The sequence below is a fragment of the Spermophilus citellus genome (genome assembly GCF_964194105.1).
Source record: "Spermophilus citellus genome assembly, chromosome: 11".
Lineage (NCBI taxonomy): Eukaryota > Metazoa > Chordata > Mammalia > Rodentia > Sciuridae > Spermophilus > Spermophilus citellus.
The window spans coordinates 81,958,534-81,974,359 of NC_138192.1; the positions used below are offsets into that span (position 1 = coordinate 81,958,534).

Here is a 15,826-nt window from a genome sequence, read left to right on the forward strand (position 1 = left end):
AAGGCCCTAAGCAACTCAGTAAAGCCATATCTCAAAATAAAAAAATATAAAGGTCTGGGGAATGTGGCTCAGTTGTTGAGTATCCCTGTGTTTGATTCCTAGTACCAAAGGGGAAAAAGAAGTGTAAAGATGCTCAATGTGGCAGCAAAAGCATTACTCTCACTATATCCTGAGCAGTGCTTTCATTGCTAGGAACAAATTCCAGGAGTGAGGTTGCTGGGTCCCAGGATGTAAGCATTTTGCATTTTAATGCTTTCTAGTTTCCAAATGGCTGTGTCAATCTGAAGTCTCCCAGATGGTACAGGAGAATGCCCTTTTCTTTACATCCTACTGCCATTAGATGCAATCAATATTTTAAATTTTAAATTAAGCAAGAGGCAAGTAATATAGGGAAATAATCTTTTTCAACTACTTGGGCTACTATTGATATTGAGCACTTTTTTACATGTTTATTGATGATTTGCCTCTCCTGTGAATTGTCTATTTTGGGTTTTTTTGTGTTTTTTTAATCAATTTGAAGGATTTTTAACCTTTGGTTGTCATGTATATTGCAAATATTTATATCTCTTTCCATTTTTTCCTTTAAATTGGTCTCTGGAATACACATATCCATCTTCAGGACAGCTCAGATACCACTTTCTCCATCAAGCTTTCCCTGACTTTCCCTGACAGATCAGTAATTCCTTCCATGACATACCTATAAGATTTTATGCATATCCCTATAAATAAAATTATAGAATCATAACTACAATCCTTTTCCTTCTAGTCAATAAACTATATCAGAATGCATATAGTTCACTCATTCTTCAAAAAGTGAATCATTCACAAATTTTAGAATTTTCATTTACTTATTATTAGTTATAACACAACAGCTCTTATTTTAGAGGAACTCAGTGTCATTTCTCAACTGTCTCCCAATGAGAATTCTTGTTTTCTTATGCCTGTGCCTTTTTTCCCCCCTAGTACTGGGGATTGAACAAAAGGCCTTGCACCTGCCAGGCAAGTGCTCTACCACTGAGCACATCCTCAGTTTCTGCTGTGTCTTTTCTTTAATAAATACTACCTTCAAAATCCTAGAGGATGGCACCCTTGCTGTTACCTCTCATCTTGTTTTCTCGTGGGATAATAAACCTAGTTGCCTAAGCAGCAGTCTTTATTTGTTCAGTTTGGACAGGGCTCAGTGGAGAAGGCTTGTCTCTATTCCACACAGGTAAGCTGAGAAGCTCAATTGGGGCTAGAGTATCTGCTTCCAAGATGGTTTACTACATGGTTGGCAAGGATGCAGACTTCCATTCTCAGTGGGAATAGGGCCACATAATTTAAAGTTATCTTTGCTATAATCTTCCTATGAATTGGATCTCTCTAAAATTGCCCAATGGTTTGTCAGAATCTGCTACACCTCAGCCGTGCTCTGTTTCTAGCAGAAATGTAGAGGATGACTCTTTCCCTTACTGACTCTGTGTCACCTGGTGTTGCTCAGCTACAGAGAAATATGGTGTGGGCCTCCCGTTCCCCATAGGCCCTTCTGTGTCCTGTCTCTTAAAATTACGTAAAAGCCTTCCCTGTCTTGGCAAATAAAACACAGCACAGATGATGCTATGCCTAGAGAGCCTATAATTTTGTTACCATAATTTGTTCCTGATAGGCAGGAACTCAGATACATCCATTGTCCATGAAGTGTTGATATGAGTTGATTTATTAGAGGAGCAGAAATTCTAAAAAAAAAAAAAAAAAAAGAAGAAAATATTATAGATACAGAAAAGAGTAATCTGTCCTGGCTGGGCAGTCAAGATTGGGCTCCTGGACATCAGGGTCAAGAATGGATCAAAATATTTGCTCTTCTTACTGGTGAGGATGAACTAAAGGATGGGGTTGTGTTGGCTTTCTACTTTTCCCCCTAAAATCTAGCCCTTGGGACCTGCCTATGAGAGAACTGGACCTGAGGCCTAGCTGTCCCCAATAGGATTGTGGCCTATGTCACCAGGTAGGGACACCTGGCCAGGTCAGCAGAAGAAGAGAGAAGAATCTAGAGCCCATAGGTGGACAAAGGCTTCACAGAGCCCTTGAGGCTGGCTGCTCCATGGTGGCCACTTCATCCCCAAGTCTCACCAGCCCGGAGACACTTTCTCCTCACTTCTGCAAGGAAAAAAAAATGAAGAGAAAAGATAGGTGCAAGCTTCCCTAACACTTCTGAGAGAGTGTAATTCCTGATCTTACGGGCCTATCAGACAGCAGGGAAAGAGAGGAAATGGATCTCCTCTATGAAATCAATACTTAGGGTAAAACACTGCTATGACACAGTTCTCTTATGACATCACAACATACATGCTATAAAACTGTCTCTAATATTCAAATATTTATAACTCAAGTTATATAACTTTAAAATATGTTCTTAATAGAGATTATCCAAAAAGTAAAAAGCAACCTACAAAATGCCAGAAATATTTGCAAATCACATATCTGATAAGGGATTAATATCCAGAATATATAAAGAACTCCTACAACTCAACAACAAAAAAAATCAAACCAACAACTTAATCTCAAAATAGGCAAAGAACATGAATAGATATTTCACCAAAGAAGATATAAAATCTATAAGTAAGCATATGAAAAGTTGTTGACATCCTTCTTCATTATAGAAATACAAATCAAAACCACAATGAGATACTACTTTATAGGCAATATAATGGCTACAATTTAAAAATAGAAACAAATAGAAAATAACGAACTTTGGTGGGATGTGGAAAATTGGAATGTTTGTATATCGCTGGTGGAAATGTAAAATGATATAGCTGCTGTGGACAGATAAATAGACGATTTGTAAACGTACTACATGTTGAGCATCCAAAATCAGAAGTGCAGCAATGACATGAACCCATAGTGGAAAATTCCACATCTGCCTCATGTGATAGGTCAAAGTCAAAATGCAGACACAACAAAAATCCTCTCTAAAATTGCCTGTAGGCTCTGTGTAATAAGGTACAACTAATACACATGAATTTCACAGTTAGAATCAGATTCTATGGTCAAGATATCTCATTAAGCATACACAAATATTCCAAAAAAACAGACCCTTGAAATCAAAACATTTCAAGGGATACTCAATCATTGCAATATATTATCATTCATTATCTACTTATTCATTGTTATTATTCATTATTCAAAAAGAAATGAAGTTCTGATATATGCTACAATATGGGCAAATCTCGAAAATGTTATAAGCTAAGTAAAATAGCTAAGCTACACACAGGAAGATAAAAGTTATACAATTCTATTTATATGAGGTGCCCAGAAAAGACAAATTCATAGAAAAAGTCCATCGCAGGTTATAAGCAGATGTCACAATGGGGAGTTGCTGCTTAATGGATACAGATTTTCTGTTAAAGGTGAAGAAAAATTTTGGAAAAGGATAGTGGGGATGGATGCACACACAGTGAATGTAATTAAGATTATTGACCTATACACCACCAAAATGTTAAAGTGGTAAATCTTATGTTACATATGTTTTAGCACAATAAAAAATATTTTTGAAATGCACTCTGAGTAAATACTTCAGCTTAACAGCAGGAAAGTTCACAGTCTCTTAGTCAAAGCAAGTTTCAATAAAATGTTTAGCTTTACTACTAATACGTTCTATTTATAGTACATTTGCTTCTAGCTCAGGAAACAGAAAGAGGACAAAAATCAGAGATTTAGTGAGAACCAGGAAACTAATGGGTTTATGAGAGCCAAATCAGAGGTGAATTTTTTTAGTGTTTATACTCTGAAGGCTCATTCTTCAATGAAAGCTGATGTCACATGTCTACAAATACAGGAGCCAGTGCCCAGGAGCTTTCTTTGGCTCATATTGTGCTAATTCCTTTGGACACTAACAATGTAGCTGGAAGACAGACACCGGGTGGAACATTCTCAGTGACATTCTCTTGGTGCCTTTTTTTCTTCCTCCCACCATTTTGTGCCCACCTGAAGGTGCAATGTTCCCCAGGCAGCTCTTCGCCTGACTGACATCTACTCCTGTTCTCTTTCCTGATTGCCTTCTTTCTCATTAGAAATTATTTCAGTATGATTTGGGAATCCAGATGCCTTTTGGAAGTCAGAAGTTTTTTCCACATGACTGTTTTCACCACTGAAAATAAGGAAGACCTTTTCCTCTAGATACTCCACTGGGATTGTTAAGCACATTACTGAAAGCAAAATAAGATCTCTGGGGTATAGACATTACCAACATTAGAAACACTCATAAAAATTCTGTTTCCTGAATTTTTCCCTTCAGTCTGAATTAATAGGGTTTGAGATCACTTTCAATGGAGGGCAGAAAATAGCTTTTCTATTAAATTAAACATCCAAATTACTTTGATATATTCATTATTGACATAATAATTATGCCACTTTTCATTTCGAAAGGAATTAGCACAATATGAGCCATATGCTTCTATATATCAGTGCATTTCTCTTTCCACATTTTCTTTTTAGATGTGTGAAGGTAATTGTTATTATCCTAACTTTTCAAATATAGACCCTAACACCAGAGAGGATCAGTGCTGTGCTCAAATCAGAGAAGCCTCAGCACAGACTCTCACACCCCCTACACCAAACACCCCTTACAAAGCATTCTTTATAATTAGAACAAATCACAGGGCCCTGTGCATAGGGATGGGGCTGGAATGAACATTAAATATTAAATATTATTGGCTTCTTAAACTAGTATTAGCCCTATTCTTTGAAATCTTCATATTAAAAACCAACTTGGATCCAAGAAATTTCTGCTATAGGTTAAGTTTGTACTGACCCCAACAGCAAAATAACTAATACATTGATTGATATTGTGGTCTATTCATTTGCTAGCTGAAATTCATAATTTTTTATTTTAATAAAGTTGGCATATCTGAAATAGACTTCAGATTCCTTGATAACTTCCTTCCTTTTCTTACTTTCTTTTTCTTAAATACCAGTAATTTTAGAACCAATTCTGTTTGGAAGATAATTCTACTATTTACAATTTCCTGGGGTGGCAGTTGGGTGGGGAAGAGATGAATATTAAGAGGTTATGGCTACAGGCCTACATGAAGCCAAAAGATTATTCATTGGCATATGCAGGGAGGGAGAATGGCTTCCAAGGCACATTATGAGATGATCCACAATAAATATGAAATTCTGCCATGTTTTCCCTCTTTGTTTTATACATAATAATCCTGAAGTCCAGAGAACTTAAGTAGTTGGTATACAGTCCAAGGACAGCCATAAAAAGACAATAAGACATTTAGAATCTAGATCCACAAGCTCCTTCTAAGGAGGGGGATTCCATTAAATGAAAAATCCCTTCTGAGTTGAGCAAATAGGTATAGGAGCTGAAGACAATTGTACTGCTTCACCTAAGAAAGCATCCCCTGCTGAAGTTGCTTTGATAGGAACAGAGATGAGGGGAGAAGAGAGGCAGCCTGAGAGACCCAAACTGCTGTGAGCTCCCCACCACTCACAATTCATCAGTGAAACAGAAAATGCTGCTTAGTGTGAATTATTAGTGGGAACTGGGGAAGGAATGTGGTTTCAAGTCCAGATTAACTTCAGCCACCATTGCCACGTGAATACAAAGGCTCACTTTCTCTGAGGACTATGAGAAAGCAAACTTTGTGGAATGGGCAGGAATAACAAGGAAGTATTGGGCTTCCGTAGTTAGTAGAATTAGGTATTCAAGACAAGTTTATGCAGTTTTTTTCTTTAACAGGAACACCTTGCATTGTTAATAAAATTATACTAGCTTGAAACATAATTAGAGCTAAATATAGGCATTTGATTCCCAGTTCAATGCTCCTTCAGATTGTAATTTCATTTTTTAATAGACACAAGCCTTCCTGATAATTCCAGTTCCTAGATAAGGATTGCTACCTTGAAAGACAATTCAGAACCCAGAGACCTGAGCAAGGAGCTGTCAAATGTCTCCTTCTTCAATAATAATTATTTCTTCAACTTCTCAGTCTGATTTACCTGGTTACTTTTACTACTGTCTGTATATCTGATGTAGATTAGATCCGCATCTGAATCTAGAAAGCAAGTATGAATTTCAGCCTGGATGTTCAAAGAAGCCAGTAATGTTAAAGTATCAAAACTGTAGACTATCTTAGTAAATGTAGGACTGTGAAACTCCATCACCCTCTTTGATCTTAGCAAAGAAATTCATCACAGGGCTCCGTTTTCAGAAAGGGACACCATGGGGTTCATGCTCTGCATGTTTCTGTCTTGAAATTTTTAAGGATTTTTTTTTTCTGTGAATTTGTGTTTCATAAGTGAAGTCCCAAGGACAGTGGAGCATATGCTAGGAATTGGAGCCTCATGCACATGTAGTTCCACCTCCAGGGGATGGGAACTCTCTGTTGTCCTATCTACCTTTCATCCCTTCTCAATGCGGTCAGGTCCACACAGGTATACTAACTGAGCTATGGGTGAGGTTGAGAATCCCTGAGGGTCTGCACTCACATAACCCTGCACCTGAAGAAATCAGATATTAAGCAGCAAATAAAAAGAACTATGACAGATCAAGAAAGTATTTGATGCTTTTTTGAACGAAGGACCCCACATTTTTTATTTTACACTCAACCCCACAAATTATGGTATGGTCTTGACCTTTTCTGTCCCTTACTTGGAAATCTCTAATCAATGTTAATTTTAGATCCTTTACTAAATAACTACAACCTATATGGAACAAGTCTGATTTTACTAAAATACTATTTGGCTTCAAGAATTCTAAATACTAAGCACAAAATCAGATATTTTTGATAGTTCAACAGGGGCATAAGGCCTCCAAATTAGTCTTACTAGAAGCTTTAATTAACAGCAGGAAGTTTGGATCTGTCATTTTGATTTGAAAAGTATGAAGCAAGGAATGCAAGAAATGGAATTTTTTTTTCCACTGAGGCAGAGTGTAAAAAACGTATTTCTTCACAGTGAGAATATTATCACTCAATATCTCCTATCACATCAGGGAATATTTTTAAAAAAATTTTGTTACTTCTCTGTGCTGATGTTTACCCACAGTGACAGTAGTAGATTTACCCATTATTTATCTGGTACCATAGTAAAGTGACCATAACCAGTGACAGCAATGGATTCAAAGATGAAGAGTAAGAGCGAGATTTTTCTTTCTTTTTAATTTGCATCTGCTTTACATCTTAGGCTCTTACCTTGAGTTTGGCCAAAAGAAGTTCATGATCATGAAGAAGTTTTTTGGTTTCATCTTGACTGCTCCCAATCTCTAGAAGATTGGGCTGTGATTCAGCCAATTGAAGTTGTACCCATTTTCCACACTAAAAATAAAAATGGAATAAAATGCACTTTTAGTTCCCCTTGCTTCTTCCTCTTTACTCTTCTCCTTTTCTATTTTTATTTTTTTTTTAATTTCCAGTTATAATATGAAATCTCTTTCTATAGAGATAGGCCTTGCTTAAGTTGAAATGTAGCAAGCAGGTCTAATATAAATGCATGCTTGCTCATGTTTTATTCTTATAATAAATTCATCTCTCAGTGTAGATTTAATTTTTTAAATTCCCTAATGAGAAACACATACAATGAATTATGTATTACTGAATATTCCAAAGTTACAGGATAATTAACACAATTGTATTCTCACAAAACTGAACTTCCATAAAAATAGTGAAACTCCATGTGGGCAACGTAGGATGCAAACTTCACCACAATCGGACATGGGCAGTGCTATTGAGTCCACTGAGATGGACTTTCCACCCTGAATACCATCAAGTGTATTTTATGTGGAGATGGTAAAAGTCAGGGAAAGGAGTTGGGGAGGGGACAGTGAAGGAACGTTCGTAGAAACAGAATTCAGTTAAAAATAATACTATCCAGTGTAAAGGTTTTTTTGTTGTTGTTGTTTCTCCTATGTTCATCATCCCTCTGATTCTCCTATAGATTAATTTCCTAAACATTATTCTTTATCCTGTTCTAAGAATGTTTCATTTGAAGAAAAGAAAAGTTAAATTTTTTTAAATAGGAAAATTGCCTCTTTTCCTTAATTGCTGAAATTTACAGTTGCTGGAAGCCTCATTAAATCACATACAAATGATCAGTTCTCACTACTTCTGCATCAGAATTCTCTTCATCTCCACCTACTGCCTTCAGAAAGACCAGAGGGCAAGGGAGTCAGCAGAGGTCCTGTATACATGGGGGGCAGGTCTCCCCAGCACCGGCAAATAGGCCTCTGTAGGAACATTTTGCATTCTGTGCTTCTATAACGAATCATTTTGCTCAATGTCAAGTTCTGTTTTTCTGTTACGAGTTTTCATATGACCATAAAATTCGCAGCAGTTAAACAGGACTTGTTGTTCTTGCTCTAACAAAAGGCTAGAAAAGCATTCAATTAAGTCTGCTGGTGTCCTGAAAGTAACTGGCTGGTGAACACCAGCTCCTTTGCCAGGTTTCCTTTCATTACACACTGAATTCTTCTCCTCCCTCTCTCCCTCCCTCCCTTTCCCTCCCCCCCCCCCTCTCTCTCTCTCTCTCTCTCTCTCTCTCTCTCTCTCTCTCTCTCTCGTTGTTGTCGTTGCTTTTGTGGTATTGTGGTACTTTTGTGAACCCAGGGCCTTGCACATTCTAAGCAAGTGCTCTACCACTGAGTTACATGCCTAGCAAACACTAGATTCTTTAGATGGTAACTTGTCTACCACCCAAGTACAGTGCTTCAGAGGTTTCACAGGCCATTTTCATAGGGAGTAAAATCATGGGTGTCTTCTTAATCCTAAAATGTCTGGTTATCTTTGCAAATGAGCAAATTGCTAGACATAAAACATGTATTTAAGCACCAAGAGGCCTCAGCTTCTGACTGTTAAAAGCAAATTTCATACCTGCTTTTTACACCTTCTGTAGCACTCCCCCAGCAATGTGACAAGGATTTAGTAGCACCATTACCACATTAAAACCAGTACTGTATGGGGTGCAAGTCAAGCCCCTTCTAGGTGTCTCCTGTGCTCCATCATCCTCAAAACAGTGCCACCCTCTAATCTGCCTCCTCCCACCTCCCTCACATCTACTCTCAAACCCACAAGCCATGCACAGCCCTGCCAGCCTCCTCAGCTGGTAAGCATGACCCTCTAATCCACGTGCCGTGCCTTTAAAGACCAAACTGAAAATATATGGTAGGGGTCTTTTAATTCAGCTGCTCTAGATGCTTTCTATCTAACTGAAAGGAAAGAGAAGCTCTGGAAACTGGCTGAAACTTAGTAAAAGTTTCTCTCTTAGTTGCTGATTTCAGAAAGCAGGAGTATATACTGCTCTTTTTTATGTGCTGAGTCCTGCTGATTGCGTGCAGTGCTCTTTAGGGTTATCAGCATGCTGCAAGAAGCCCAAGTCACACAGAAAAAAAGAAAGTTGTTCACTTACCTTTATGACAGCTATCACGATTCTGCAGTCTCCAGCCTGCACAGCTACTGAACTGACAGTTGTTGTTGAAAACTCCACTCCAGGACTTCCTTGGCTAGACATGGTACTTTACAACCAGAGTTTATTCCTTGGGCAGCCTCTGCTCAGATGCACGTCTGCTGGTCATTTCAGAAAGGAACCACCGGGGTTACTTGGATTCATTCAGGGAAAAGAGCTCTGCTTGCACTGATTACTTTGCTGAAAGTAAAGTACAGGAGGTTAAAAATAGACAGCCCCATTGAGTTTATCATAAGAGAGGAGAGAGAGGGGAGCAATTGCAGAGAAGAGCCACACCCCTAGTATGGTAACACTAAGTGCCTGTTATTTTTTTGCCATTATCTGAAAAGTGAAGGATAGCTTTGAGCTCTTTGCCTATCAGCTGATGTTTGATAGCAAATGGAAAAAAAAAATACATCCTGACAACCCAAATTAGTTTTGCCATTGAAACTAAACAGTTGTAACTACGGACTTTGAAGCCAGCAAGTCATTGACCTGGATATCAATCTTTTCAAAAATTTTCAAGTCTCTCATGAAAAAATAAAAATACCAAAAATGTACTTAAAAGTTCTGGTATTTGTTTTGAGGTTAAGTCACAAAATTGCTTGAAATATATTTTTAGATTAATCTGCTTTTCTAAAACTTACTGCCCTTTGCCAAATGAAGTTTATGTGGAATAGTTACATTTTCTCAGAGCCTCGGATTTCTTAGGAGCATTTTAAAAATAGTCCAACCAGCATTTATCAATAGATACCTATCATTTCAAGATTTCTTTGTGACGGTTCTGCTCCATCAAAAAACATTTTTTTCAAATTATTCCTCACAATTACTTACAGAAAGCAAAACGCTTTGCTGTTACCTTTTAATTGCAGCAAGAAAAGAGTTTTTAATCTTATTTTTAAATTAAAGGCTAACACTAAGTATACTTAAAAGAAAAAAAGAAAAAGGATAGCACTGTACTGGCTTGGCTTCTATTCTTTACCCCACCCCCTGAGAAGAAAAATTATAACTGGCTTCAAATCAGAGCCCAAGATCCACAGATCAATCCTATTGCTAGAAACTCCTCATGTGTCACAGTTGTCTGTGGTATTAAGCAGCAGCTGTTGGAGTCCTTGTCAAAGAACAGCTGAAAATAACACTGAAGTTTAGGTCAAAGGTCAGATGAAAACACATCAGAGACTCCAAAGCGGCTGGAACCTTTGGAAATCTCTGGGACAAAGCCAGAATAGAGGATGTGGCAATAAACAAGTTAAATGCAACCACTCACAGTATAAAACCTTAGCCCAGTTTAAAGGCATGTTCGGGTTCAGGTCTGATGTTCACAAGTCTGAGCAGAATTGCCTTGTTTTGCTAATGTTCCCAGTAATATTCTTGAATCAAAGGGTGGGGGAAAACTTTTACATAAAACTATATGTTCAGTAATTGTTTTTGTTTCCAAGAACATGTCATGGCTGCTCTGCCATTGTGTATGTGTGACCCTCGGCTTTTGCTCTCAGCATCTGCCTGCTGCTCCAGTAAAATGAAACCACACCTGGATCCCAGATCCAGTGAACAAACTTCACCTGGCCCTGAGAGCAGCAGTTGGAGCATGCTATAATGTAGAAAATACTATGAATGGTTTCATTTTATAGCAGGACTGGAGAGCCTGCAGAGAGTGAATTGCCTTGGCATACTGAAGGCTTCCACTTAAGCTATTGCATAGTTGGTCCACACAAAACCAAAACAGATTGCAACTCATTTTTAGCTAATTGTCCTGAAGAAAAAGCAAGACTTGACACCTGTGTCACAGAATATCCACACCCTAAGCTAAACTGCCAAAGGGGTATTGCTTAAGCCACTATGTACTTCGCCAACCAGAACAGCAAACAGTGACCTGCACTCAAAACCCTCCATGCACTTTGACCCAGAGTTAATCTCACTGCTAGAAACTTGTGTCACAAGTTGCATAAAGGGCCTGAGGAAAGGGACATTTCAGCAGCACACTGCAAGGACCACAGGCTAAGTAGCTCTGTCCACAAAGCCCCTCTCAAGAAAGGCTGTGTAGGGGCCACAGAACACAGCAGGGAGTGTCTGAAACTGCAGGGCTAGTCAGAGGAAATGGAGCGGTCAGAGCAAGAGCCTGAGAGTCTAGTTAATTCCAAGGTTTAAGGGCAAAGGGAATTAGAAATATTTAAGACTTTGTTAGAAGATTAATCCAGCTATTCAGCAACAAAGGTAGTGCCCTTTTGTGCATGTAGATGACCTTTCTTTCTGTTAATTAGATGGAGCAGGTCCAGGATGTTGCATAAAGAAAATGTTTTCTACTTTGGTGGACACGAGCAATAAAGCAAACGGTGTGGTTTCTGACTAATGTTTTTATTTTCATTAGAATTCTTGGCTTTAATTCTTTCAAAGACTCAAATCATTTTGGCTTTTCCTCTTTTCTTATTCTCTCTTCCCACTTTTTTTCTTGCTTAACTTTTTAAACCTTCCCTTTACAGAAGCCCTGTTGCTCAGACCTCTACATCCACATCTAGTTTCCTTAGAACTCTGACCTATTTTTATTCATCTAGAACAATAATTACAGATTGCAATAGTGACTCCAGTAAGCAATTTGGAGAATGGTTAGTACAAAATATATTGTACTAAAGGAACCGGTACACCATGCTTAGATGGAAACACTGCAACTTGTTTTAATGTTAAAGTGGTAAACATTTCTTGAGTTACAGCTTATTTATACTCTGCCTCCCCTATCATCACCAAATAAGAAAAAGAAAAGAAACAAACCAAAATAAAACAAAATGAAAACCTTACAGGCATTCTCAGACCCTTGAAGTTTATAGTGGATCTTGCAGAGGTTATTATGCCTGCTCTGTTTATCCCTCTGGGAAATGCCTGTTTTTATATAAACTAAAATATTCTCCATGGGGAATCACAAAGCTATGACTGGATTCTGTAGAGTTGTGAATAGCACATTTTTAATGAAATAATAAGAGCTAGTAGTCTGAAGATCTGTTCATGTGATTGCTTTTCAGTTCTATCAACTAGTTTGCCATTCTTTTTTTTTGACATTTTTTTTTTTATTTTTAGATGTTGATGGACCTTCATTTATTTATATGTGGTACTGAGAATCGAACCCAGTGCTTCACACTTGCTAGGCAAGCGCAGCAGTGCATGTAGGGTCTGTTCATTTTTTCATACAGGATCCCATCTATTTGTTTTAACCAATATGAGTGTGTGTGTGTGTGTGTGTGTGTGTGTGTGTGTGTGTATTTGTTCCTGGGGATTGAACCCAGGGACCCCAGCATGCTGGGCAATCACTCTACCACCAAACTACATCTCCAGTCTCTAATCAGTACTAATATTGGTTAAGCTATATTCAACTTTATAAAGACAAAGTGGATAGACCTGATATAAATAATTCAAAGTCTGTTTACCCAGATTAAAAATTCAATGCAAAATTTTCTCTGCTATAATCATTAGTAGTTGTAATAATAGCTACCGTGTACAGACTGATCATTATGCACCAGACTGATCATTATGTGCTTTCTACTTTTATCCCATGTAATCCACATAATAAGGCTAGAACAATCGATTTTCCTGACTTTATAAATGATGTACTTATACCCACATATCCACACCCACACAAGAATTCATTGATTTGGCCACCTCTGGTCGAGTTTTGTCTGAATTTCAAGCTGATTCATGATCTACTCCTCCCTACCTGCCTATCACATATATCACTATTCCTAGAACACAAAGATCAGCCATGTACTGTACCTTAGTTCAGTCCACCCAGGAAAATAATTCCTTTCTTCCCTCCATCTAAATTCCTCCCATCTCTTAAGACCAAGATATCAACTCTTTGTAGAAGATGAATATAGAAAGAGAACTACATTCCTCTTTCTTCAAAATTTAATTACATCTCAATATTCAATAATTATTTGCTGCTATTATAAACTTGTATTATTTTCTAGTTATTTCACTTCTATTAATATTATTTCTCCATTATATTTGAAGATCTTTATGGAGATGAGCCATGTCCTAACATTTCTGAATCTTTGCCAATCAACTCTTAGGATTATTGTAGAGATTAAGAACTGTTTCACAGAGAGTACTTAAGAGGAGGAGCTGATATTTAGTAAAACCACAGAACCAGACACCAAACTGGTACTTATAAATACTGGGTGACTTTACTGAGTCACATGAATCATATACAAAAAAAGAGATAGTTTTAATACTATCCATTATTATTCATGCAATCAACAGTTATTGAGCAGAGATACACATCAGGTACTTCTGCATCAGGGATAGAACAGTGAGAAAAATAAAGAGGCCTCTGCCCTCCAGAAGCTTTTCTCACATTTCAGTGAGAAAAGGCAGGCAATGAAATAAACAAACAAGGTTAAAACACTAAGAGAAAAACAACTGGCAATGGCTTAAGTAGATTGAGTCACAAAAGTTATGTTTAGAATTTGCCAGAGAAATCAGAGTGTGTTGTCAAGGTGTTTGTATTGGAACACAGAGGTTAACAGAAATAATGAATGAATAGTAATTTAACAACAAAAACAGTCAAATCACACCCTATGGCCAAGACAGTATCTCAACCTCTCTGGACCTCAATTTTCTTGATGTCAGCTGAGATAATGGGAACATTCACACCATAAAGGTTTTTTGGGGAGGATTAAATAAGATGATATTTGTAAACAAAAGAATGTTGACAGTTAAATATTACTATTTCTAAGATGACAACATCTATTAAGGGATTTCCTAAATCTAGCAGCTGCCACAAAATTTAAAAATGAATTTTAAAAATTAAGTTGAATTAATGCACATGGCAGACAACCCGAATAGAATAATCATACTAGAAAGACATAAAATATATTTTCCTATAATCAGATATAAAATTATTCCAGGGAGACATTACTTCTTGATTGCCATCCTAACCGTTCCATTCACTCTTTACAAATATTGTATAACACTTTTCCTGATACCTCTCAGCTCTTTCTTGGATGACAAGCATCTGATTTAATTGCTATCCATAAGTAAATGGAAGTTGCTCTTTCCCCATAAGCCAGCCTCCAGTTCTTACCAGCTTTCTATTCATCTAGGCAAGTGCTCATCCTCACCCATCCAGTAGGGCTACATGCCTACTATGTGTCAAATGTGTAGATGCCAGGCACTTACAATAAATATGACAAATTCCATCTAGTCATGGAACTTGCCCTCCGCTGGTGGAGACATAACAGAAAACATACAAATAAAATGTAAGTATATATAACATGGCAGGATGAAATGAATATAATGGAGAAAAATAAGGCATGATAATGAGAGTGAAGAGGGAAAATACTATTTTAGGAGGGGGTCAGGAAAGCTCTAATAGATGAGATTTGAGTAAAATCCTGGATTAGGTGGAAAGAGCCAGGCATGCAGATATCTCAGGGAAGAACATTCCAGGCGGCTGAGACATGCTTGTTATATTTGAAAAGCATCCAGTAGGTCGCTGAGGGTGAAGCTAAGTAGGGGCTGAGAGTAGCCAACAGAGCAAGAACCTGAGACCCCAGAGAGAAGGCTGGCTAGTTCACATGGGGTCTTCTGGTAGGTGCCACTAGGTCTCTGTTGAGACAACCTTGGTTTATACCTCTTGCCCTAGTATAATTGCTCCTAAGGCCCCTTTTATAATCAAAAGAGTCTGCAAGATAATTATGTGATAACCCTACTATTAAGTCAACATGAAGCCTTTGAATTCATTCAAAATGAGATAGAAAAGTACTGCAAGATTCATCTAAAGAATATCATTTGACTTAACATTGTTAAAGAAACTGCGGAGAAGAGACTATTGGAGTTCATAGTGAATGAGGAGGTGGGGAGAATTTTGTAGCATGCAGTACATAAATGCCCACACAGGTGGCTTTGGGGTGCTTCTTTATGCACACCTGAGTTTTACTTAAGAAGAATGACATGTCCAAAAGATCATGACCCTCCTTGACAGTCCCATTCCCTCTGGGCATTGACTTTCTTATAATGAAACATGTTGATTTACCCATAAACCCTTAGCTTCCCCATGAGATCTTGGAGAATAGTTATAAACAAGCAACTTTTATACCCAGCAAATTTCCCTTCTATAGGTGGTAAGAAAAGTAAAACAAAACATGGGCAAATTTAAAAAAGATTTAAGTGGGTCAACAGATCCATGCTGGCTCTGTTATCTATTATACATTTAAGCAATGGTTTCCCCAAAATGATGTGTGAGGTGATATCAATTCTCCTCCAATTATGATGGACAGTTTTTAACTGAAAAGCTTCTAATTAAAGCTAGGCGTGTTTATAGTCAAATCTGTGTAAAATTAAAATGACTAGTGAACACATGGGCTATCATTGATTTTGGCAAACTTCCTTCTGAGTGTGAAAGATGTATAGACTT

General features: G+C 37.7%; 1 protein-coding gene across 5 annotated transcripts in view; it reads right to left on the reverse strand.

Annotated features, from left to right (window-relative positions):
* Window positions 1-10,404, reverse strand: part of CCDC141 (coiled-coil domain containing 141) — a 183,910-nt gene extending 173,506 nt beyond the window's left edge. For 2 of the 5 annotated variants that reach the window (XM_081261639.1, XM_081261637.1), the window contains exons 1-2: window positions 9,388-9,694; window positions 7,179-7,301 (exon numbers count right to left, since the gene is read on the reverse strand). In XM_081261639.1, coding sequence (XP_081117765.1) covers window positions 7,179-7,301; window positions 9,388-9,489 — 225 coding nt within the window. In that variant the 5' untranslated portion in view covers window positions 9,490-9,694. Of the gene's footprint in view, window positions 1-7,178; window positions 7,302-9,387; window positions 9,697-10,282 lie in introns of those variants that run through there. The other 3 variants (XM_081261638.1, XM_081261640.1, XM_081261641.1) reach the window with 3 other exon arrangements.
* Window positions 10,405-15,826: the final 5,422 nt, after the last annotated feature.